At 41.6% G+C, this 26,198-nt stretch overlaps 1 protein-coding gene across 1 annotated transcript; it reads left to right on the forward strand.

Annotated features, from left to right (window-relative positions):
• Positions 1-2,291: 2,291 nt before the first annotated feature.
• On the forward strand, positions 2,292-25,699 carry TOM1L1 (target of myb1 like 1 membrane trafficking protein; the record flags this gene model as incomplete). The annotated part of the gene is made up of 15 exons (XM_082327064.1): positions 2,292-2,349; positions 2,554-2,638; positions 4,938-5,016; positions 11,065-11,214; positions 11,647-11,766; positions 13,147-13,254; positions 13,938-14,054; positions 17,563-17,696; positions 20,157-20,217; positions 21,664-21,781; positions 22,662-22,758; positions 23,280-23,340; positions 24,221-24,308; positions 24,599-24,671; positions 25,636-25,699. The coding sequence occupies 15 exons, from the start codon at positions 2,292-2,294 to the stop codon at positions 25,697-25,699; spliced, it is 1,413 nt and encodes a 470-aa protein (XP_082183190.1).
• Between the last annotated feature and the right edge of the window lie 499 nt (positions 25,700-26,198).

The following is a 26,198-nucleotide window of genomic DNA, read 5'->3' on the forward strand; positions in this document are numbered from 1 at the left end:
GCAAGGAGTGCAGTAGGACTCTCCTGGCACTCTTTGATCACTGACTCAGAAATAGCAAGGACTCCAGTCCAGAGAAGGCTGAAGAGTCAGGCAGGCTTGTTTCAAGCAGAACCCGAAGCCCACTAGAAGTTGATAGATCTAGACCAGTAGCTGATTTCAATGAGTAACTTTAATCAGTAAATTCCAATGTAAAAAGGCTTCATCAGATTTTTCCCCCTGAGTAGCTCAATAAAATATGCTCTCTGAAACAAGATCTGACTCACACTGCAGGTTTAACAAGGGCTAATTTAAATAGGCCCTTATTTCAGTTTCGGTGTTAAAGAGTAAATGAAATAAACAGCTAAGTTTAGAGGATGTCTTTCAAAATTCCCCAACCAAGAATAAATAAACAAACAAACTCCTGTTTTGACAGATGATGCCTGGCTTATAATGAAATGACAAGACTAACAGAAGTGTGGAAAATTGAGATGCATTCATTAGAAACAGTCCCAAATGGAACCCCACCAAGCTGTAGGATGAACTCCACCCAGAAAGAGGAAGAAAAAGACTCAGCTCCTACATTCATTGTACGTGATCAACTTGCCCAAAAGTTCTTCTGATAACTTGCTTTTTGTAGAGATACTTGCAGGTACACAAAAAAGTATGTTCTTCTCCAGCCTTTATGTGAAAGCCATCCAGTAGATGGGGCCATAGAGTTATACAAAATGCAAAAGCAAGTAAAATGAGTTTCTCCTAGGAAGAACTCTCATAATCAGTGGAAATACAGCTTTGTTAATTCATGAAATTCTAATGCCAGGCAAATAATTTATTTGGTTAGATCATGTTCTGACCGTATGCCTGATTAAGCTGTACTCAAATGCTAGTTAATATGATTCCGTATCTGTTTGACGCTGAAATAATTACAACTCTCAGTCAACAAAAACTACAGCTGAGGTTTTAATTTTCATTCATGCCACATTCATTCCCAAGTATTATATAGGTCTGATACACAGTCAGACTTGTGATGAAGTGACACAATGGAAGTCATTGTGATAATACTTGTAGCAAGAAAGTCCCACATGTGGAGACATGTATGTGGCGAGAAGAACGTGTTAGTTGTTCCTACATAACATGAAGGATGACTTCATGAATGTAACTTACATGCACTGATTTTTTTCCCCTGCTTCTTTAAGATCTGTGCATCTATTCCTGTTAAATCTCTGGAACAAAAGAACATATGGTTTTCAGAAAACATGCATGAACGTTGCAGGAGCAGTGGTCAGCCCCGGTGATTTCATAGCGGTGGATGCTAGTTTGAAATGTGTGTGCCCATAGTGTGCAGTATGGTGTAGCAGTTGTCACTCTCACTGCATTTGCAGTCGCATTTTGAAATAAATTAATTGTTTGTAATCAATTTAACAAGCAAATTGCATCAGGTGTCAGTTTAAAAGTGTACATTCTATTTTGACACGGTTGAAAAGCCTGATTTTCTGTGGTCTCGCACCTGAAGCGAAGGTCTTAACACTTACATCGTAAAGCTGACTCTCCAAATTCAGTTCTGCTACAGAGAGTTCTTCAAAATACCTGACAGGACAAAATTACCATCAGGGTAATTCGTGGGGGCGAGTGCTGCAAGGCAGGTATTTTTTTCCCCTTTTGGCTACAGTTAGCACAGGTTTCCAAGTCACAGGTGCCAACAGGCAGGCTGGAGCCCCTGGGTAGGTTTGACCCAGGTGCTTCTGAGCTTTGCCCTACGAAATGCCAAGTTTCTCGTGGTTTCAGCTATTAGCTCCCATTCAGGAGACGGCTGAGGGAACTCCGAGTTTGCCATGAGCAGAGGGGTCCCGTCACACGTTGAACACTGCCCGAGGAGCAGGAAAAGGAGGACCTGGCCACAGGAATCCGCGTGGAAGGCGGTGGGGTGCTTTGGGCCCGGGACAGAGGTGCTGAGGGCGTGCGGGGCCCACCCGCCCGTGAGGCACAGCCGCCAGGGCCGGCCTGCCGCAGCCCCCGGGCGGGCAGCCCGCCGGCAGGGCCGCGCCCCAGGCCCGACCCCGGCCCGCGGCCGAGCGGGGCTGCTCCCGTCGCCGCCTCAGCACTCACCCGCCCGCTCGGCGGGGACGGGCGCGGTGCGGCCCCGCAGGAGCCGCGGGGGAGGCGCGGCCCGGCCCGGCCCGCACGTGATCGGCAACGGGGAGCCGCGACGGCACCTGGCAGCGGCTCCGCCCCAGTCCCAGGAAGGGAGCGACCGGATCCGGCGGGACGGGACGGGGCTGCCCCTCAGAGGCTGCGCGACCCCGCCGGCAGCGGCCATGGCTTTCGGGAAGGCTCCGAAGGACCCGCTCGGCACCGCCGTGGGCAGCCTGGTCGGTGAGTAACGAGGGGGCGCCGCGTCCCGCCCTGCTCCGCCGCCCGCCTGAGGGGAGCCGCGGGGCGCCGCTGCCCGCCCCGCCGCCCGGGCCGTGAGGGGCGCGGCGGGACGCTGCCTCCCCGCTCCTCCCGCCCGGCCCGGCGGGGCTTGGCGGCGCCCGGGGCCCGCGGCCGGCTGTACGGCGGCTCCCCTTGGCCTTTCAGACCGGGCGACGTTTGGAGCGCTGCAGACGGAGGAGTGGGGACAGTTCATGCACATCTGCGACGTGATCAACGCGACGGAGGAGGGGTGAGCGGCGCAGGGGGCTGCGGGCCCGGCGGGGGGATCCCGGTGTCAGGGGGGCCGTGCCCTGCCCCCTTCTCCTGTGGGAAACGGGAACAGCCGGGTTTCCACCCCAGGTACCACCAGCGTTGCTCCAGGGCAGGGCAGAATCGAGCAGTCGGCGTACGATTTATACGTAAAGTTACCCAAAAGGAAATAGCAGCAGGGAGCAGGTACCTCTGGTTCCTAGAAAAGGGTTTTGCCTGTCTCAGTGCCTCTTGTTCAGCCATCAGGATTTGTGGGGATTAGACTTGTAGGCTCTTCCCCATAGATAAGCATTAGAGAAAGGTGATAACATAGGTTTCTCACCTGAGTCTGACGTATTTCGTATAACCTGTACTGCTTGTCAGGCTAAACGGGTACCTTCGTGCTTGCTAAAACCCAGCCTGGAAAAAGACCTTGAGGATTTGGTTGCCTACAACACGACTTAAAACGCTGTGCTTTAAACTTAATCGGAGTTCCCCACTATGCAATTTCTCAGCTAACGTACATCGCAGCAGAAGAGCGAAGCACTGGCTGGGTTTCTGTTCAGCGGGATCCATCGTATCGACCTGTGTACCTGGGGCTCCCGGGACAGAGGCGGCCTCTTGCACCCAACGGCCACATTCGGGTTTGCTCAGCCACTTGCTGCTTTGTGCTTCCTTGTTCCTATCTGTAAAAGGGGAAGAAGGAAATTTGTTCCCATCTAAGATCTGCTTCAGCATTGCATTGCAATAACTCACTGGTAGCAGTGGTATATTTTAACGCCGACTGGAGAACTTTCTCCAGGAGAATGAGGTATGCCTTAGTTTCTGCACAAGTATCTTCTTTTATATCAGCTTTTCCTTCCTTTCATTTTTTCGGATCCCCCACTCTCAGCCATGGCTCTTGGAGCTTGGAAGGTCGGTAATAACTCCCTTCTTGTCATTGCTATAAGCAACAGCACGCTTTGACCCTCAGCGTTCATTATTCTGTGGAGCTACTTTGCAACAGAGCTTTTTTTAATAAACTATTTCCTCTTGTGCACAGCTTATGCTTACAGAGGAACTCCTTATAACTTCCTCCTAGGCAACTACTGCCAGTCACAGTCTGTAACAGTATATTAGGAACAGCAGAACTGCTGTATCTGATTAGGCAAATGGGTACTTCAGTGCAATATCCAGCTCCTGACCAGAGCATTTCCAGATGCTTCAGAGAGAGCAAGAAGCAGGAGTAGCATAGTATATATAGTATAGCTTTCTGCAAGGAGAAGTTTTCCTTTCCCATCTTGTGCTGCCATCCATCACTTCTGTTTTGACTTAATGCTTCGCTGGTATGGCTGGGTGTGGTAACTGTTGCCATAGGATAAAAGAAATAGAGAAATCTTTTTTTCTGATGAAGTACAACGACATTGCAAACTGAAGAATGCGATAATGGTAAATACCCGTTTAATTTCATTGACTTTGAAATATTTTCAACAAAGATTTCTTTTTTTCTTATTGAAACATTCTGTTACTCCATCTTGGATTCTAGAGAGACCCTAAAGAGGCTTTAGGACATCTTGTTTTTGTTGATCATGAGCATTGAGCTGGCCCTAATAATTGTACAGTATAGATAGCCCCTAGTAACCAGGCAAAACTGTTTCCCACACGTGATAAGCTAGATACCATCTTCCACCCTTTTCCTCCTACATAGATAGTTAAAAGATATGGGGTGTATATATAGAAATCAAAATGACTAGGCTAGAAATGCCACTATCTCTGGGGTGGAATGAGTTGTCCATCCGTACATGGTAATTACTCAGATGAGTTAAAAGCATCCTGCAATTATAAGATTGGAAGTTAGCCAAGGCACCCCTACTCCTGACAGCACTCCCAGGAGAATATTTTTTAATTGGATCATATATGAAAAATAGGTACCAGTCAACTCTTGGTACAGCTGGCAATTGTTAGTCCCTTTTGTAGCAATAAAAGCTAGATAAGTAAATCTATTGTACAACACTGAAATAACGTAATTTTGGAGGAGTCTCTGCAGAGGAGAATAACTTTATTTCTCTGCACAAGTCTCTGGTGTAATGCACAGTCTGCGGTAACAAACCTGATTTCACTGCTTTGTTACTCTAGCTCAATGCTGAAGTGATTGTGCTGAAATCAATGGGGCAATTGCTCTAGTTTTATGTGGGTGTAAATACAGGGATGATTTTGGTCCTGTATCTCAGGCCCGTATTTTTGGCTCTCAGTTGAAGTTACGAACTAGAAAAACAGCCTGACTTCACTGGTAACTTTTTCTGCTTAATTTCTTGTTACAGGCCTAAAGATGCAGTTAAAGCGCTAAAGAAAAAGCTTTCAAAAAACTGTAACCATAAGGAAATCAGGCTTACCCTGTCTGTAAGTACAGCTATATTTATATTAATTAGACACTAAGAAGGAAAACATTTTAAATGATAAGGTGGCATGCAAATTATCACTGACACAACTCTCCGGGATGTTTTCTGTCTTTGTTGTTTGTGTGTACAGCACTACCACAGTGCAGATCAGATGATCTACTGGCGTTCCATAGAGTTCTGGATGACACAAACTTTTAAATTTATTGTTGCTTTTTTTTTTTTTTTTCCCCCCAAACCTGTACTACATTAAAAGTAGTATGGTTCTTATTTACTCCAGCGGCTGTCCCCCTGTGAGTGCCCCAACTGTGAAAGATACGGAGGTTGCGATATTATGTAAAAGCTACATTTGACCATTCTGTTTACCTTGTGGTACTGATCTTAGTTAAACCAAGCATGGTATGCAGTGTGGTGGAATGTGCGATACCTGTTTTGTAAAGGTAAGTGTTATTGCGTATAAACAAGAATGAAAGGATAACGATGGTGAGTTAAGCAAGGGAGCAAGGCACAGGGTAAGCCACATAAGATTCAGATGTTATGACTAAAAGTTGGAGTGGCTAGGAGCATCCTCATTTGAGATAACCTGGCCTCCAGAATCTGACAGTGTTTCTGAACTATCCCAGAGCGTGAGGAAGCATAGTGATTTCAGTCAGTTTAAGATTTACTGGAGTATGTTAACATAGTTCTCTCTTTTCCACTACACTGATAATGTAGGCAGTAGCAGGAAGTTCCTAACACTGTCATAAGTCTGGAGTTCCACACTTGAGTTACTCTTGATAACAATAGTGCAACTGCGAGACGAATCAAGCTGTTTGTGTTTTAAGTTGTTGGGGATTTGTGTCTTTCATTATTCGTCTAGAAGTATTTTCTTCACCATTTCCTTTTCTGAGGTTGTAGAGGCTTGTCTGCGTTACACTCTGGCACTATTACTCACGGGTTTGGTATTTGTTGTGCAAAATCATTATCTATATCAATATGTCCTGGGAAGCGATTAAGGAAGATAGGTGATTGATAGTGTTCAATTGTATGTCACTTAGCAATTGCCCAAGTGTCTCCTGACAAGTTAGAGATGCAGATAAATGTGTTAAACATACCAATGTATACCTTCAGCTCATTCCATTTCCACACTTCTTTCCTGGCTTCCTCCTCCACTGTCTCATGAATCACCTTTTTGTGTGTTCTGTGTGTTTGCATAACAGAAACACTCGGTTTCCGCTGTAATTGCAGTCCCTGTACCAGACCTGTTTTTTCTCCTACAGTCTGTGTGCACCTAGGCCCTTTTCTGAATATCTGACACAGTCAACTGGAATTACAATAACCCAGCGCTTAGATTTAGGAGCCTTTCTTTGGATATTTACTCTGCAGATATACCCAAGGTGATATTATAGTATAGCTCTTAAGAATATAAAAGTGGGAGAAGGATCTTGTTTCAGGCGTATCCAAGGAAGAGCTTTATCATGTTGACCTGAAAGCTCGTATTTGCTCGTAGATGGAGCATGTACCAGGTTTCAGTTGTGGTTGTAGTTCAACGCGTTCTCACAGTCTGTTTGCCGTTCAAGGCCCCTTCTCCATGCCTGTTCTCACCCACTCACATGTACACGTGTAACTGTGCCTGCCAGGCAATCTCATCCTTTTGGCCCAGTTTCTGTTTTCTGACTGCAGGTTTCTTCTCCCTGAGTTCCTTAATCTTTTTTTCTTTTTTTTTTTTTTTGTTAATAAGAAGTGCCAGCCTTTCCTCCAACTCTCTCCTCCTGTTTTTGTTCTTACGTAAGATCTTTCATCCCTTGACTCTTCCCCTGCCCCTGGCTCCTTTCCTTTTTCTGGTTTTCTACCAGTACTGCCATCAGTTTAGCGTGTGTCACGACCTTTCCTTTGATGACCTTATTGCTGACCATGTATGGCTTTTAACTCCTTTGTTCCCAAATCGGTCTTTCCATGTGCTGTATCTTCTGGTTTGGGTTCTTGATTGCCTTAATGAAATCATTCCTATTTTTCATTTTGAAATGCTTAGATTGGAACAGCAAATCATTGCAAATGGAAAAACAGAAATAATTTTCTGTTCCTAAAACGCAAGCACCCCCTCCCTGTGCAACTCTTATCTCTTAAAAACTGTTTTTCTCCCAAATTTCTACAAAAATAAGGGCTCTTTTTTGATGAACTGTAAGTTATTGCCTGTGTTTCCTACAGTAAATGTGGTCCTCCAGCTTTTGAGACTCTACATCAAATTGTCTCTCCTACCTACATTAGATGCAGCTAAGAAGGCAACAGATCTACAAATCGCTTTTCTTTTGAAATGTACTTTGATCCACTTTTACTTACTCAACCTTGAAATTCCAGAATTTAATCTTACTAATGAAACTGCTTAAGGAGCTTATTCCCAGCGAGTACGCACACAGTGAAATGTGAAAGTCTTCGTCTGAAGGAGCACAACTGCACACGTTAGCCCTGATTCCGTCATCGAGATGTGTTAAATCTCAACAGCGTCTTCTTCCTTCGGCTCATAGATGCTTATTTATTTACTTGGAGGAAGAAGGGTGAGTGCCAGCTGTATAATGTGTTGGCTATGGCTTGGCTTTGTGTCTTCCAATCTACTGAAGTTACCTGGTGCTTGTGAAGTCATGTGGATCGAGGTGTGTATGTGTGTCAGGCCATGGAGTTGCTTCATGCGCAGGCTTTGATAAAGCCAAGAGATCAGGCTTGGCAGTGGTGATTTTGCAATCGGAGTGAAGAGGATTAGAACTTTTAGGCAGGAATCCAACAAAGTGTGTATGTGTTATTTGACTGCTTATTACTAATAGACTTTGCATACCTAAACTCTGTTTACGTAGTGAAGGCTGAGGCACCTGTTCAATTCTCTCCGTAGATCTCCATTGCTTTTGTAAAGCCTTTACTGTGGTGCCCCACTTCTGATGCCTGTAAGGTCTTAGGAACTGAACAGCACATGGGGAAGTAGTTTATCGAATGTGTCCCTCTCTGTACTTGTGTCCACACACACGCTCTTACATACAAAGCAGTGGACAGAAATTTAAGATGGAATTATTGTTTCATTTCTGCATTACATTGTTGGAAAGTATTTTAAAGGAAGTCATTGGTTAGATTTAAATTTTGGAGTTTGTTTTTTTGCCTTAGGCTTTTTTCTGTTTTTCCTTTAAATATGCTGTAAGTTTTCAGATGTGAAAAAAATTTAGCATGGCAAATGTGGCCTTCGGATTTTCCTTTGTTAAATTAACATTTCACAAAGCAGAGGATCTAAAAAACAAAAACATGAGGGAGCCCTCTAGCTCCTCAATCAAAAAAGTCCTAGTCAATTTTATTACACTTTATGGAATACATGGGCAAAGAGGAAAAGAAAAGGGTATTGAGTGGGAGCAAAAGAAATCCATATTTCAAAAAAAAAAAATCCGTATATATGTATATATATATACATGATTTGAAAAATTCAAGACTTCTGTGAAATTAATATTTTTGAAATGCAGAATCTTGGTAAAGTCTACATAGCCTCTACACTGTCATTGATGAATGACAGCTGAAAAAGCTGCTCATACAGGTTTCTTTTAAATGCTGGCACTTGGAAATAGTGTCTTGCTGTTCAAAAACTCTACTGGCTAGACATCAGTATATATTTAGTAGAGTGTAATCCTGGAGATGGTTAATGACTTGTTCCCTTTGCCTTTGAGTCAGAAATACGAAGCAGCAAGCTGTTCATCTGTGTTTTCTTGCATTCACCTTAGGTCTGAGAAGCATCCACCGCAAACTACGTCCGTTCATTACAGCTTTATGGACCATACCTGGCTGCCTTAGCTGAGCAGATAGTCCTACTGAATTCTGAGTGAGGTCTCTATTGATAAGGAATACAGTTGACTTTCTGTTATCCCCGCCATCTTCTCCCCTTTTTGTTTCTGCCTTACAGTTTGTCTTCACCTCTGTTCAGATGCCTTTTATCATTTAGTTTTGTGTTGCTGTCGTGTGAACCAGAGGGCTTTGATTGTGCAATTCGCCCTCCTTTTTGCTCAGTGTAGATCTCTTCTCAGCTGGATGTCTGGTATCAGCTAGCCTGGAACGTAGCGGCTCTGTCAATTCCAACAGTTCTCAGGTGCTGCCTGTCGTTTAGAGGAAGTTTAATGGTTTGGTTGAAGTTAATTTGCCTATTCTGTTATAAAAACATGTTTCTATTGGGATTCCATTGTGCTATGTGGAGCAGTGGTTGACTTGGCCACCTTGGATCTATTCATTCCGATAGAACTGCTTGGGAAGGTGAGGTCCTATTTGCAACGATAAATATCCGCATTGAAGCTCTAATGAAAGGTGAATTAGCGCGGAAGTGGCTTGTTCAGGAACGGTCCGGCTAAAAGTAACAGAGTCCATTTCTTCTTTTTCTTACATCAGCTTAGGTTCACTCTAAGTGAGGGGGCTGTACTGGCATAATTGAGAGGAGGATCTAGCCCATTAGTTCAGTATTTTCATTCAGAGGGTAAATACTCAGTCCCTTAAGTAGAGAATTAATAATAGGGAGTAGCATACCAAATTTCCCATGCACTGGGTTGAAAATGTTTTACACAGACCATCTTTGAAGTACTGCACAGGCAAATGACTTGGCTTATTAGCATGTGTTTCATGTACTCTTTCAAATGAAAAATAATGATTCGAGCCAAGATTTTTTTGTAATTATCTCTCAGTTAGTTTTTCACACAGCAGTCTGCCAGTGTCTCTTTGTTCTATCCTGTTTTCATTTCAGCAATGTATTTTCTTCTGGTTTTAAACCTCTTCTCCCCTAAGTTCCTGATCACACTGGGAGAAAAATCCCCAAGTCCTGAGGCTAGAAACTGAATTACTAAAATGATTTCAACTTAGTCAAATATAGTCTGCTCTGAATAGGAAAGTATATTTAACCTACTTTTATCAAGATTACAGTAGCATCCCTTGAAATCTGTGTATCCTTTTGAGAATGTATCCTGTCTGTTGCGTGATTCAGGGGAAGTTTTGTCTCGAACCATGAAATTTTGCAAACTTTCGTTAATTTCTACCCTTTGCTTTCACCTTTCCGTCTTCCCTCTTAAACTGGGAGGGAAAGTAAAGATACACCTGAAGAGCAAAAAGCACAAGAGTGACCATTTTTCTCTAGATGGGGCATTGTAGTCCTGTGGTTGATCTCCAGATCTGAGCCAGGCACGATGAGTTCTGTTCCTGATTCTGCACCTGATCTGACTGACCCCGGTTTCCTATCAAGACTTGTATTGGCCTGATTTCAGGTGACTGGGAGGTAGTGACAGCTTTTGATATTTCCTCTGTAAAATGGGAATTGTAATCAGCCACCTCTAGGTGTACAAGGGAGAGGTATTATGTCATTATCACGTACTGCTATATTTGATAGGGCAGGCATGTTGCTTGCAGGGATCCTACTCTGAGCGTTCCAAGCAGAGTTTTGGAAGTAGACTTCTTTCGTGAAGATGAATCTGACAATTGGAACAATTCAGCTGTTCCGTTTCAAATCAATGTGACCTTTAAAACACGCGGAGAAATTGTACTCAGAGTTGTTGAATTTGTTCTTTTCTGTGTTTTCATTAGTCTCTCACTTACAGGGCAGATTAAAAGAGAGGCATTTAGTAATCTTATTTTCTTCTCTTGTAGAGCTCTTCAGAATCTGTCAGACCAGGGTACCAATGTGCTAGGCAGTGAATTAATTCTATTACTGAATCTGTACAAGTCATTTTTTAAGCTATGGACAGATTTCATGCTGTTAAGGTACCGCGTGTTCGGTAATTGCTATGACATGGAAACAAGTGTGACAATACTTCCCTGTTAAAAATAGGATAACTCTGGCTAGCACATCTCATTTTAAATTGCGTAGGTATAGCAGTGCACGCAGTGGGCTACTGTTCCGCTGTAGTAACCTCATCGTTCTAGTGAGATAGCTGGCAATAATCTCTTTCTATCCATTTGTACTCTTCCCCATAACACCTTGGAACAAATTAAACAAAAAGAAACAAAAGCAGTCAGGTTGGTTGGGTTTTTTTCCTAGTATGTGTGTAACAGAAGCTTTTTGTGTGTGCAGCTGCTTGACATGTGTATAGAAAACTGTGGCCCAAGATTCCAGTCTTTAGTTGTGAAGAAAGATTTCTGTAAAGACAAGCTGGTGAAACTACTGAATCCAAGATACAATCTGCCGATTGACATGCAGGAGAAAATCTTGACCTTTATCATGGTAAGTCTAGAATAAACAGTAAGTGTTTGTGTGTCCGCTATATGGTAAACATGTAATGATGCAGCCCATTTCTGTACTGTAACATACTCATGGGAACCTCTTCCTAAAGCAGACTTTACTCTTGCTGCTCCTGCTTCATGCAGGAGTAGCACAGACTGGAAGACAAAGGGAGAGAACTGGAAAACTGTCAACCTCCACCTTTTATATTCCCCTCCCAGTCTGTGTATGTGCTCCCTCTGTGGTTGCACTTAGCAAGCGGGATGAGAGGTAACTTTGGTGGAGCTTTCGTGGTTCCTGCTGCTTTGAATGGAGGTAGCTGGAGTGGATGGAGGGAATGACCTGCCCTTAGGACCACGTGTTTTAGAAGCGCTTGTCTGACCCACTGACTGTCCATTTCTCTGACTGTTATTGTTCCTGTTATTTCAAAACTAGACGTGGGCCCGAGGTTTCCAAGGAATGGTGGATGTGAGCGAAGTAAAAGAAGTTTATATAGAATTGCTGAAGAAAGGAGTGGAGTTTCCATCTTCTGACACCAGCAGAGGGGGACCTAAGGTGGGGATACACAAGGATGCTTCATTAACCATTGTAAATTGGAAACAGGATGTGTTAATCGTATGAGCTCTGTAGACAAAGGAGGTGTGTTTGGTTTTGGTTTTTATTTAAATGCTCCAGGGCAGAATGTGACCAACCTACTTAACCACGTGAGCAGGAATCAGTTTCAATTATAACAGCTAAGCTAACAAAGAAACCTGGCCTATATAATAGTGTATTTTATTTCAAACAACAGATTAAACCAACAGAGGTAGAAATCTATAAGAAAAGATTGTTGTCTGTGTATCTCTGCAGCTGTCTGCACAGCCTGTACACAATAAATGTTATTTAAGCATATGTCATAGGTATCACGGTGTAGCATCTAGGACATTAAGTATAAGTACGGCTTGAGCATTGGACATCAGCTGAAAATACAGTACATGTTTTAAAGCCATTCTTTCCAGAATTTTTCTTCTATTAGAAGAGTTTCCACAAGAGTTTTGGGAAGTGTGAAAGCCATCCACCATGGGGTGGAACCTTGCAATTACAGAATTAGATGTCTATAATCAGTGCAGACAGGAATGATTCAGGTTTATCCTGAGTTTGATTTGATGACTGAATAGTAGAGTGTACAAAAACTTATGTATTTAAAGGTAGTTTGAGCAAGCTGTGTAGACAATGCTCTCAATAGACAATATCTTTTATTCTCACTAGGTACAGTAGAGATGATTCTGTCTGCCACGTGTATCTGCCAGTTAAAATCAGTGGCAAACCTTCTGTTGATCTCGGCAACAGCAGACCTGAAAGCAATTTTTAGCTCAGTCTCTAGGAAGTGAAGGACTCAAAGTGTGTAGTCTTGTGCAGGTTGGGCTTTAGATTAGGATTTTCCGATAGCAGTCAGTTCAAGTGCAATGCGAGTAAAGCTTTCTGCAGATGAAGTGTTCCAGCTTTTCGATCCAGTAGGCCTTTATAGTTCATCATCTGCAGAGACCCAGACTTAACCCCTCAACCTTTCCACTGCTTCCACGTGTGATCACATTCTAAACTATCCTTCGCTGTAAAATTGCAGTGGCACTTTGGGAAGGACTCTTGGCTGTTAGATGGCTTAAGAGCTCAAGGAGCTAGCCTCTTCTTAGCCATTCCCACTTTATCCTGGGATGGAATTTACTTGCAAACCCATATAAAAGATATCTGAATTCCAAGCCTCGTTCCATTACAAAATAGCCATTAGATTTAGTCTTGCAAACAGACCTTGCTCAACAAATTCCCTGGGAGCATTGATTATGAGAAAGCTAATGCCCAGTTGTCGAGTGTGACAAAGATGTTTTGTAGCGCTCTCATCTGGATGTCTGCTTCAATTCTTTCGTTAAACCCAAGCTCTGCCCTTTTGTCTTTCCACAGACTTCATCTCAGCCTTCTACAAAGTCATCACCACCTTCCGCTAATCCTGCGAAACGTTCTTTACTGCCTCTTCCCACAGGCCCAACATTATTGTTGACTCCTGAGCAGGTGCAGTACTACAGCTTTAGAGCAGGGCAGGTCCTTTTGAAATGTACTGGTAACGTGTGATTTTGACAACCTGGGTGCACAGACCACTGGAAGGGACCATCAGTTCAAGTGGCATAGTTCTATATTCGTGGGTTTAGGTTCGTTCTCCTGAAGATGTTTTCTATGGCGGTGTGCCAAAGCAAAGTAGGCAGAAGTGGGTTCAATAAATGCTAGGCTGTACCCCAGCCAGAAAGTGGAATCATTTACTCAAGCATGAGAATATCTAATAATCTCTTACGATGTTGTTATGCAAGTTGCTAAAAGTTCCTTCAAAGATAAGTGAGAAAGCCAAACGTACTTTTGCGTAAGGCTTGTGTGAAGAGATTATTCTAAAAAGCAGAAAGGAAAGGACAGTTCACTTCCATTCCTGCTTGGCCTGGAGGTAACTAAAGAGAGTAACAGTGACGTTAGTGAGAGGGATTAATTTTAAGGAAAACGAGTAGTACTGTCAGACTTGGATCTTGATTTGATTGCACATATAAAAGCTGAGCTAATTCCATTCATTTTCATGGCATGTCACTGGAGTAAAAGAATGCTAATTAGGCCCACATTATACCTAATGGGGAAGAAAGTACATATTAGAGGTAAGAATTACTCTGCTCACTGTTCACCTACACAGTATTCTGTCCTGTTGAACTCAACAGATTGGGAAACTGTACAGCGAACTGGATATGGCAAAAATGAATGTGAGAGTCATGTCATCAATATTAAAAGAAAATGTTCCTGGCTCTGAAAATCCGGATGATATGAATCTTTTACAGGTATGCGATAATTCATTGGTAGTGGCTATTGCTTTGGTTTAGTCAAAGTTGATTTTAAAACACGGTGTATCCTTTCTTGTAACATGTGGATTCAGATTGCCAAATGGAGTCCAACAACAGGTCTCTGTCTCTGGTTTTGCTCAGCTTTCTCCTGTCACCTTCCCCTGACATCTGGATAGCCAGGAAAGGACAATACAGCTTGCAATGCAAATTTAAGGCCTAGGGAATTCCAAGGACAAAGGAATTTCATAATGGAGTGTTCTCTGCTAAGCATGTTCTGTCAAACAACCCCAAGAACATTCCAGTTGAGCGCAGTTGCCTTGTGGGAAGATAGATGATGACACAGTCTCTCTCTCATATCCGTCCTGGAGTTCTCAGTGCTCTCTTTATTATTACCAGTACCTTAAAGGCAGACTGAAGGCCAGTGAAGAATATGAAGCATCGGTTTTATGTGCGTGACCTCAAAGACTGGGAGCTTGCTGTGCTGTACATGAATCCACGGCTCTTAAAGTGTAGCCTGAAGGAAGTGTATTGCAATAGTCCAGTTTAGATTTGAGAGTGAACATGCAGACATTATTCCTGCTGTGATGTCATTTCTTCTACTTGCTCATGCTGTATTTTCTATTTTAGAAATTAAAAGCGTAGTATTACTTTAGCGTTTCAATAGTGCCCTGTGTCAATGGACATTTTTCTGTTTCCTATTGTCTGCAAGAATTTAAAAAGCTTTTATCGCATCATTCTGTTTCTAAACTTACCTCTGAACTTTTGTGATGAGGAAGCATTTCTGGTCATTTGTCAGTCTCAAATGTGTTGGAGAACTGATGTGATTTTTGCAAGCGTTCGGTGTGCTTTTCCTGCCCAGCGGGGAATTTTTTCCGTTGCAAGGAGCCCTTATTGGGTGCTGTTGGTTTGCCTTCAAGGTCGTACCGTTCAGCTGTGTGCATTTATGGATTGGTTCACAACCGGAGGTGAGATCTGGAGACATAGCAGCAGTTTGCCACTGTCTCTCGTCTTTAATGACAGGCAGCTCTGCTGGTCTTGGGGAACCGGATAGGAGACAGATGCAAGCTCTCAGTGGTTTTTGCTCCCCTGGAAATTCCTCGCACCTCCAACACTGTCTCTTTTGCAGACATCTGTGGAGCTGTAAGTCCAAGGAGGAAGGGCCTGTGAAGCAAGGATCTGAGCAGAGTAGACTTCAAACACTGGCAAGGCAAACAGCTGTCGCAGTAGATTGCAGAGGGCTTGCTTTGCCTGCACTAAAGGATGGAGTATAGGTTGTTCCAGCAGCGGACGCCACCAGCTAAGCTACGGCTGTTCTATGCACAATACTTTACTTCTGTAGTGGTACTGCCACCAGGGAGGTTGCCAGGGTGCAAACTGGCCTTTTGATGATTTAACCAACCAGTGAAAGATACCCCCAGGAGAATAAACTGGTTTAATATACTTGGCCACCTCTGCCCAGTCCGTGAGGAGGTCAGTGTCTTTGGTTGCGAAACAGGAAAAGTCCGTCTTTCATTTCCTGTCTCCTGCTACGGCCCTTCTGCGCGTGGGCACGCAGATTAGGCTGCCCACAGTAAACCAGTGGATTCTTGTTGACACTCCCAGTAATAAAATTGTTGGCAAAAGTTTGAGGACAGGGTGTGGAGTTCCCATTTGTGGGAGAATGACTAAAAACTCATTCCTTCTATGTTAATTTCACTGTTCTTTCTGTTCTTTTTCCCTGTGCACTGAATGGTATAAAGCATCAAGCATGGCTAGCCTGTTCCTTTAACAATGTTTTATGTTCCCTTTTGTTTGTAGCTCTACCTGGATTGCTTGGATTAGGCTTTTGTTGTCAGAGAACAAAGTCCTTTATTAAAAGAGCTGCTTGTTTAGGCTTTGAGTGAGTTGGAAACAGTAATTTCAGTCCTTCTGATTATCTGGAGTCTCTCAATAGAAACTGTAACAGGGTAAACTTCATCAGTGCAACATATTTTCAGTTCTGTAGCTTCATTAGTGGCTAGGCTCCTCCCTTTCTGCACCCTGTTTTGGACAAGGCTTAAGACAGCAGATCTCACTTGAAATACCGTGCTGACCAGCACAGTGGTTAAAGCATAGCTAAAGCTCAGTATCAGGCAAGAAGAGTAACGAACTCTTGTACTGGATAGTGAATAGACATTTGTGATGGACATCCAGGAATTTGGGTCCAGGTCATCAGCTGGTAAGAATTAGCACAAATTCAGTGGAATCACTGGTGATTGTTATACCAGCTGGTGGTCCATCATTGTAAAACTTCAGTTTTCAAAACCCATCGTTGTGGGTAGGAGCAAAGCCTAGCAAATCCATGCTTGAAATGAGTGTCTCAATTTCCTTTTCTGATGAATATTGGTATTTACAAAGCAGCTAGTCTGCCTGTATAATGGAGTCATAAGAAATACACATTTTTTTAAACGTGGATCAGGTAGTAAAGCGTGGAGTGGAGAGGTTTTAAATTTAATTACAGACATTGAACTGAATACATTTTTGTGTGTTTTATCCTGGCCTATGAAGATAGAGTACTGAAGGGTACAGTACTTTGTAATCCTTATGCAGCTTTGGCAAAGGGGTGCAAAATTTCTTTTTACGTAAATAAAATCATTTATTTACATGAAGTATACATTTTTTGAGGAAAAATCAGATCACTTTGAAAGTAATACCAGAGCAATTTATGAATAGCAGTGTGCAAATAGAGTAATTTTCGCCCTCCTTTTTTTTTTTTTTCCTTAAGCAGAGCCAGCTAGCATTTGCAAATGCACTGTGGGGGGACAAAATGTTGGCTGAGTTGAAGTTCCTGTTGCTAAAGAATTTGTTTCTTTGAACATGCAAAATCTGCAGTGGAGAGGAATATAAATGAACTATCTTCCATTTCAACTGGCAGTAATGCAAAATTCTGCTCAGTAAACTCTCACAATTCTCCTATCAGCTGATTCTGCTAGGTTTGTGTTGCTTTCTCAAAAAGTGCATAGATTAAGCGCATCCAAACTTCCCCACTTAGAGGAATAGTTAGAGCTAGAGACTTGCGACACAGAGCACTTCTGTGCTTTAGACTACTATTGGCTTCGAGCAGATGTTGAACAGGATCACATCCATTATATCCATGAGAAGTGCCTTGCTGACTTTAATCAGCTTCAAACAGGATCAAATCTAATTTGCTCTACGTCATCCAGAGGGGTCTTCGTTATTTTGCGATTTGAAATTTAGACTTTAGAGACAGATATATCTTTAGAAATAAAGGTGGGTCAAGAGGTAGAGATTGGGTAGGGGTAGAAGTGCTGGCTGTGATGATAGGAATTGTCAGCCTGCCTTGCAGAGATCAAAGACATGAGAATTATGCCATTTGCAATGTTTGGTATGCGTGCGGTTTGTATAAATTAAGGAATGTTACCAGTGAGTCTGCAGCGCTCGAGCGTCTTATCAGTCTTCTCCAGAACTGACAAATTGGGAGACACAGTTATGATTTTTTTTTTTTTTCTTCCCCTGCCTCGGGCAGAAACTGTATAAGACCTGTCGGATGATGCAGGAGAGGATCATGGAATTGTTGGTAACAGTGGAGAATGAAGATGTGATAGTTGAGTTAATACAAGTAAATGAAGATCTGAATAATGTCCTCCTGGGACATGAAAGGTAAGTACAGGGCCTCTCTCCTCACATTTGGTGTCCTAACTGAATAAGCGCACTTAATGAACACAGGTGGTCCCTACCTCTAATGTTGATCCTCCACAAGGAGACAGATTTTATCCTTAAGTCCAGAAAAGAAACATGATTGCAAAAAGAGAAAATTATGTATTTGCCTTCCCCTAAACACTTCAGAAAGGGTTCATAAAGGTAGCTAGAAAACGGTTAGAATGGAATAAAACAAGTTAACAGCATGGACAGGAAATCAGATAGAGGCACGTAAACCAAAATCGCTTTGGAATTTGACATTCCTGTTTGGTACTGCACAGTGAATTTGTCATCAGTCTGCTACAAACCCTTTGGTACTGGTGATGGTCCTTATCTCTGTTGAGTGTATATGCTTCCAGGAAAGAATGCTTGTTCTCCCTTCTAAACAACTTTGACAGCTTTACTGCAGAAATTGGCCATGGAATAGCATTCTGCCTCATTGCACGCTTAAGAGAGTCGCTTGCTTTTCTCAACTGGATTGAAACACGCTGTTCTACTTGTCTTACAGCAGAAAATGTTTCTTTCTTTCACACATGGAAGCACCGCGGCGCTTGCGTTGGCATCCTGTGTGTTTGTCTGTTGTGTCATTGGTAGCATGACTAGATGCTAGCAAAACTGAAATTAATTTTAAACTCAAAGTTCCGGTATTGTCCCCCAAAATATCACAGTGAGTATACTCATGGAGAATATTATGGTTCAACAGGAACTACCCTTCCATGTTAAGTAGTTTATCTCCTCCCTGGCTAAGAAATGTTCTAGAAATCATTATGCATCAAGTGCAATGGTTCGTGATTAAATTTAGCAGATTTAGAGAGTTTAGTCATCTTTTCTTTTTAAACCTCTCCTGAATGCTGCGCTGAAAATATCACTAATTCTTCCAAGTGTCATGGCACAAACTTTGGGCCTAATCTTGACAACATTCAGCTTTCGTTTGTCCTTAAATCCTATGTCTACAGCAGTGTTAGCATATTATGCAGTAACTGTCTTGAAAGAATTGTGTGCTCACTTCTTGCTTTAGGAAGTCTTTTATTTTAGTTAAGCAAAAATAGAATTCTGTTCAGCTTCTGTAAATCCACTGAAGTCAGATGTGGGCTTACATTTTTGTTACGACTGATGAATACTGGCAAGGCCAAGAACCCCTTGGACTATGAATAGTAGCTTGTGGGTATAATTCAATAAATTCTTCATGAAAGACTCACCTGGTGATTGAAGGAGCAATTAATTGGCCATTGTGAAACTGGACAGAAAACTACCGCGTTTTAGTACTATAATGTTACGGTTTATATGTAATGAGTCTTCCTGGGTGCAGGTGCATTGCACTTCAGAGTTGATAAGTATTAAAATGTATTTGGTTGATGTTTGTTGAGGATTTGTTCTTTGGAACTTCCTCTGAACAACGAGATGTGTTAAGGACAAACTGATTTTAACTAGCTGCATCTGTTTCATGCTATGTGTATTGTTTGAAGACAAGTCATGCTGCATTCTCTGCTTCTGATTATTAATGTAGAGCCCAAATTAAATCGGGAGCAATCAGCATTGTGCAATAAACTGGCCTCATGTGTGTAACGATGACTCCCTCTAGTGGCTCCAGCAACTTTTCAGTTCTTCCTGTATTTCAGATAAATATTTATGTTCTGCAGTTGGAAAGGTTTGTTTGGTTTTTTTTTTTAATTCTCTCCCTCCCTGCGTACGTACTGTCTTTGTGGGCCTCCCCGGTACGGTAACCCTGAATAGCAAATGCAGATGTGTAGACAGTCTCATGTCTGTACCACTTCGGGCTCTTCCTTCTGACATGGATTGACCTTACGGATGCTGAATATCACTTGACTGGGTCTCCTCCGGACCCAGTGTAGCACTGTTATGACTCCCAGTGCATAAATATTTATGCAGGTGGATTTTCTGGTTTCCTTTTTTTCAAAAAATTATTTCAAATGCCTGAACTAATGAGAGGGCTGTGTCCCAGAAGAGGCATGTGGTTTGTCCTGAGATGGCATGAGGGAACGTGGGGGCTTCTGAGGACAGAAGGCTTCCTGGGACTCAGCTGGAAGAGTCTTCTGGTCAGAAGGAGCCAGATTTGGCACAGTGCATGTTCATAGTTACCTATCTGGTGTGAACAGAGGAAAACTTTATCGTCAGCTGTATTTTAGTTTTGGTTTGGAAGAAACAGATGGCTGTCTCCGAAAGTGAGCCCAAGAACAAACTAACTGGTGTTAGTGTAGGTGATCAGAGGACCACAGCCCTGGAGAAGTGAGTCAAATTGCTAGTGCAGAGACAAGTGCCCCAGAGAAATGCACCTGTAGTGCTTGTTTGGCGCCTCTGGAGTCTTTTAATAGTCAAACTTTGATTATAACTGGTTTCATATTCTTATGAATGACATCACAGAAATGTCAGAATGAACATTTAACTCTGCAACTTCAACAGGTTCTCTCGAAACAGAGTTCGTTTTCTGGAGAATCAGAGAATACAGCGTGAACGCACAGAGGTAATTATAGATGAACTCGTGAACTGCAAGACTGTAAACATTCCTTTTTCTGTTCATTGTGAAAAATACACTTTTGATATACGCAGAATTTTATTCTTTAGTTGAGAGGTACAGGAGACAGCAGGCTGATGCTACTCTTATCGATTTTCTGAAGTCTCACGTGCAGAATTTCATGCCAAGTCATGTAACTACGGTAGTGAATAATGTCAAATCTCAGACGGAAGCTTGGTCAGGAAAAATGAGAGAGAGAGAGCGCGTGCTATTCAAATGGTGGTTTATTACCTCTACAGCTAAGCACTATTATCTGCCATGTACAAAATGAGGAACCATAATGTTTCTTTTCATTTGTTCCCTGTTAAGCATTTATAGACTGAAATACTATTACACTATCAGAATTCACTATTACTGATGTTTTTCTCTGAGTCAAAGCTTTTTCTGAATTGTGAATAATGGCTTGTAGCGAATCTTTAATGACTATCCTTTATTGATTGATAATTATGGTGGTTAATTTTATTGCCCAAAGTAGTTTTGCACATGTTTCAGCTTCTGCTAAGCCATAATTGTGTAGTCATCTAGGACTCAATGTGAAAATGACTGCATTGTGAATGCTGAAATACAGCTGACAATTATTAAAAAAAGGTAGAAGACAATCTTGTTTTCCTTGAAAAGCCACTATTACTACATTCTGGTTATGTAGGTGGATGTTTTTGCTTGATGGATGCACTGTTGGGTTAGTTAATAGTCCAAATGGTGCAGTCTGTGCATTTTTATGTTATCCAGGAGTCTCCAAGTTTAAAATGCATCTTGTTTTTTGGGTTTTTTTGTTGTTTGTTTTTTTTTTTTTTTAATCTGGTGTAACCAAACCCCTATGATTCAAGCATGTGGTTTTATTAAAATCTTTGGTTGGCTACATTTTTAATTCTAACACATTCACAGGAGAAACAAAGGGAGCCCTTTGTCCTAGGAAGCATTGTTGTGATTTTGAACTTTTCCTATCCGAAACAGGACTGAAAAAAAATCAATCTCTTAAGTATGTATCAAATGTCAATAACACAAATAAGTAGCATATAAATCATTGTACAAGATCAATCAGAAGATCTATATCAAAGCTGTATCTAAACAAGCTCACAATTGCTTTTTAGAATTAAGTCTATTCTGTTTCCTACTTCGGAATGGTTTTCCTTAATGTTTTGAAATAGCAACCTTGCTGAAACGGATCTTTTCTGGAATGCATTTTTTGTTTCATTAGCTATCTTTCACACACACACAAAAAAATCCTGGTCTTCTCTTACACTTGCCAATTTTTAATATTATGATTTTAAATGTTTATATTCTGTGAAAATAGCAATTTGTTTAAAACTATACAAGTTCCTTTTTAAATAACAAAAAAAACCCCAAACACCACCAAAAAACCCCAACCAACTTGATTCCTTTTCAAATCTTAAGCTGTACAGGAAACAGCCATCTGCTCCCTCAAGTGATCTACTTGACCTCTCCATAGATTCTCCATCTCCTGTGTCAACAGTGGTGCAGACTGACTCTGCAGCGTCTCCTTCAGGCCTCAGTAAGTGATGAATGCACTATTTCCCTTGCAATCTGCTTTCCTAAAGCCAACCAACAAGAGCTTAGTGGAGGAATCAAGAAGTTCCTTGTAAGAAAGAAAACAAAGATGCTCCTTAATTTTAAGGATGTTCCTTAAATCTCCTTAGAAGGAGCACTGATGTGTGTACATAGGAAAAAAATGTAAGATAGTATAAGGTTCCCTGTAATTTGTTTACAGTGGAAGCAATAATCTTTTTCCCCCATTACTTAAACTTGAACAGTAGAACATGCTCTGTTTTCTGTTACAGTGAAGCCTGTAAAACATTGTGGTAGTTGCCTGGTCCGTAGGCTTGGAAGAAAGAAACACAGATAGGCTTTCCTCATCCCCTCTTGATTTCCTCATTTTTTTCAGGAGGCACTTGGTGTTAGAAGCAGTTCACTTTGGGAAAGGTACTCCTCTCCTCTAACTTTATACTTCTTTCATAGTCAGAGGAGAGGGTAAAGCTCCCAACTTTGGTACCCTGAATTACTGTCTGCAGAAGCCCCTCCTTTATCCACCTAGGGGAGTCTGTGTACTGAAGTTAAAGGTGTGAATGTCCCCCCAGGAATAAATGCCTATAATTCCATTTTAATCTTCTAGAAATAGTGAAAGGAGTTTTAAGTGGTATCTACCATGTATAGCACTACTGATGTTGTTCTGACATTTTAAGGAGATAAATGTATTGCATCTAAAACCTTCTCAGAGTTATTAAAATTTCGCCTTTCATGTGATAAAGAGCAATTTGTTTCAGATTCTTTATATGCCTTACAAACAAAACTTTACCCTTGCAATGTTGATAGTACAAGTAACTAACATTTGCTTAATAATGTTTAAATGATCGTTAATTATCGCTTTGTTTCAGATTGCGTATCTGCACACCCTGAAGATAAAAACAAGCATCATCCATCAATTTATCCACAGCTAAATTTAGCAACTACTACAAAAGCTCAGCAATTCCCGTGAGTAATCTCTTACCAAGAAATGGTAACAGGTAACATATCTTCAGAGGTATTAGTACTCTGTAATTCATCTAATGAGTTTATAGAAAGCTCTGAGAACACAGATTGACTACTTTTACACATTAGTCCAGTAAAACAAGTGAAAACTACCTGTGTGCTAGACATTGCTTAACACGCTTAAAAATATACTACTCCTGCAGCATTGTTTAGTCCTAGACATAAATTTATCTCAACAGTCAAAACATACTTGAGATCTATATGACTTTCTGCTCGAGTGTTGCCAATGCTGCAGTGAAAGGGAGAAACAGATGAATTGTACAGGTCAGTAAGAAGAGTTTAAGATAGAAGAGGTGTCCTTGTAGCTCCCTACCTCTTATGTGAACGGGACACTGGCCCACCCGCCTATCCTGCTCTCAGTTGTGACATAAGGTAAAGACGGACCAGCAAAAAAATAATGTAACAATCAGAATAAACAGTTTTGATAGTTTCTCAGTTACTTTCAATGTACTACTCTCTCCTAGATTTGCAACCGAAGCACAAAACAGTAGCGTAAGCAACCCAGCTGGACATTCATATAGCAATGTGAGTAACGCTCATGTTCAGAATAATCCTTCTTTGCTGGCAGCTGTCAAAATGAGAACTGTTTGGATTTACCCCGACTACTGTCCAAATGCGATACAAAGGTCTATTCTGTGGCCCTTCTCCATACATCAGGGAACACTCTGTATTTGGTGACCAGGCCAACTTTCTTCTTTTGGTACCACAGATACTAATACGAAAGCATATTTTCTTGAGTCCAGCACAATCTCAGGGGAGTTTGCAGAAAGCAGTTGCTGTATTATTTGTGTTTGATCTGTTGCTGTGTGAAGCAAGCTGAGATCTCCTGCTGCCATTATGTTACTCTGGTGTATTTCCTATCTCAAGTAAGATACTAAAAAAAAAACCAAACAAACAAAAAAACCCAAACAACCCACCAAAAAAAGCAAACACTTAAAAATCAAGTACAGTGTAGGACAAATGGCATATGCTGCAGACAAAACACCCATGACAGAAGGAATGGAAAGAATATGAAGGGCCTTTGAGGTAATGTTATGAATTTGAATGCTTTTCTCTGGTAGGCAGTATGAAATAAAAAAGATGAGAAGCAGCCCCCCAACACACACGCATATTCCCTATTTTAAACCACAAGTAAAAGCAGATATCTGTATTGTGAATACTGCGGGCTTTGAGTCTGTGTAATGTAACAAATTAGACAGAAGTAAATTACACAAATGTGCTATAGATAACACTAAAAGACATTTTGAACTTTTTGTGGAGAATGGAGATTAATTAGATGGATAACTCTTGACCTTAGAATTTACCTGTTGTACTCTGAGAGTCTAAAGATAAGTCAGCAGTTAGGTAAGTCAAGCCAGTTCTCATAGAACAATTGTTTATGCATTGTTTTGCTTGATGTCCTTAGTTGGCGACTCTTTTAAGCCCAGTGCCTCTGAATCCAGTAAACCTGCAGACTGGACATACTACGTCATTAAATGGACCATCACCAGCAGGTAATAAATACTGCAGAGCCCCTAACTTCCGTGGAGATATATTTTCCTTGTTAGAACTTAAGGGCTTTACATAAATGGTTGCTAAAGGCCAGGAGCAGCAACAAACATTGACAGAATCTCACATTGCTCACGGCTTCTCGTAGACATGTCTGGCGTTTCAGCGTTTAAAGCATCTAGACACATAGGAGATAATCTGCTACTTTCAGGAAGATACAGAAAAGTAAGGTGCAGTAAGCATGCTTTTCGTTTCCATTTAAATCTGGATTTATCTGCCTGCCTTTACTCCTCAGCTGCATCAAAGAACAAGTTGCAGTCACCTCACTACTACGAGATAATGGAATTTGATCCCTTGGCTCCCACTGAGTAAGTAACTTTTAAAACAGATAATAACACGGTTTTGTTACGTGCCAAAGGCAAGAAGGCTTCCGAGATGGCTTTTTCTTCTGAGTGAGAAAACAGACCACACTATTGAGACTGAGTTAGCTGACCAACTCGATTGCTAACGTAAATGAGAGTGGCTGCGTTCTGTACGCTTTCTTCCAATATTTCTGGCATAACCAATTAAGGAATAAACTCCTATAGTGTGTTCATTGAACAGCGTCTGTAAAAATGGTGGAGGAATGCTGTGTCAAAAACAATCTGCTAAAATCCTATTCAGTGATAGGAAAAGGTGGATAAAACACGGTAAGGGTCGTGGTGGAGGAAGCTGATGGGCACTTCAGCACGGGTAGTTCTGGAGCAAGGTGACCAAAGCCATTCCTGTTCACAGCAATCATGATTTTTAAGAATGTTGTTCTACTGCAGATCAAGAAAATCCTCAATTTAAATATAAGCTACAAAAGGGAATGGATGCTGGGGCTCTCCAGAGGGCCAAATAGTCAGAAAACTAAGACAAAACTAAACAGATGGCAGAATTCACCTTTCTACCAGTAAGTTGCAAAAAATTTGAGCCATCTACACAAAATTTATTTTTGAGGAACCATCGAATTCTGAGATGGAACAATCTCAACAAAGCTTTATTTTTATTTTTTTTTTAACTAGCGCAGTAATCGCATGCCACGTGGTATGCTTGCCGTTTGCTTTTTGCAGTCCTGTTCCCAAACTTATTTAATCAAAAGTGACAATGTCCAGAGGTATCATTAAAGGTATAATCATAGACGCACCACGGGATCGGCTCTTTGTTTCCGTGGAAACCTGGGCATCCTGCAACTGATGCTACTCTGTTAGGCAAACGCTGGCAGTTCGTGCTTGGGAAGGATTTCATTGGCACGTTTTGTCAAAATGAAACAACTGTGATGTAGATGTTGCCCTGTTCCTCTTCTTTCAGAGCTGTTTATGAAGAAATTGATGTCGTGCTGAAGACAGAAGTTAAAAAGGATACAGAATGCTGAAGGTGGAGGTGAAATCTTTTACTGAACACACGGTATTCTCTGATGTTGGCCCTGTGCGGTGCTTCCTGGAATACACAAGTGAATAACAGAACAGGTTTTATGTTTTGACACAACAAACAATAAGTATTGGAATAGTAAGCTGTGTGGAAGTTGAAGAGTTACTTGGATCTACACCTTGATAGTTTGTCCTAAATGTTCAACGGTGCGTTCTTCAAGGTGACTTGCATGATTATTTTTAAAATATTTTGGGGGCCTTTAAAATATGATTTCCAAATTCACCTGCGCATGAAGTTAACACTTGACACCTGACACAAGTAAACAAAAAGGACTCTTGCAACTGTAGAAGAAAGCTTTTCTTCCAAGTTAACTGTTCTTTTGTATTGCTTTACCCCATTATGCAGCAAACAAAACAATGTTCTGTTTACAGAAATTGCAGAATCCAATCTCTATTTTGGCCTTGTTGCTGTGTTAATCTCCCTAGAAATTTATAAGGGGTTTT

This window comes from Platalea leucorodia, assembly GCF_965183815.1.
Source record: "Platalea leucorodia genome assembly, chromosome: 14".
Lineage (NCBI taxonomy): Eukaryota > Metazoa > Chordata > Aves > Pelecaniformes > Threskiornithidae > Platalea > Platalea leucorodia.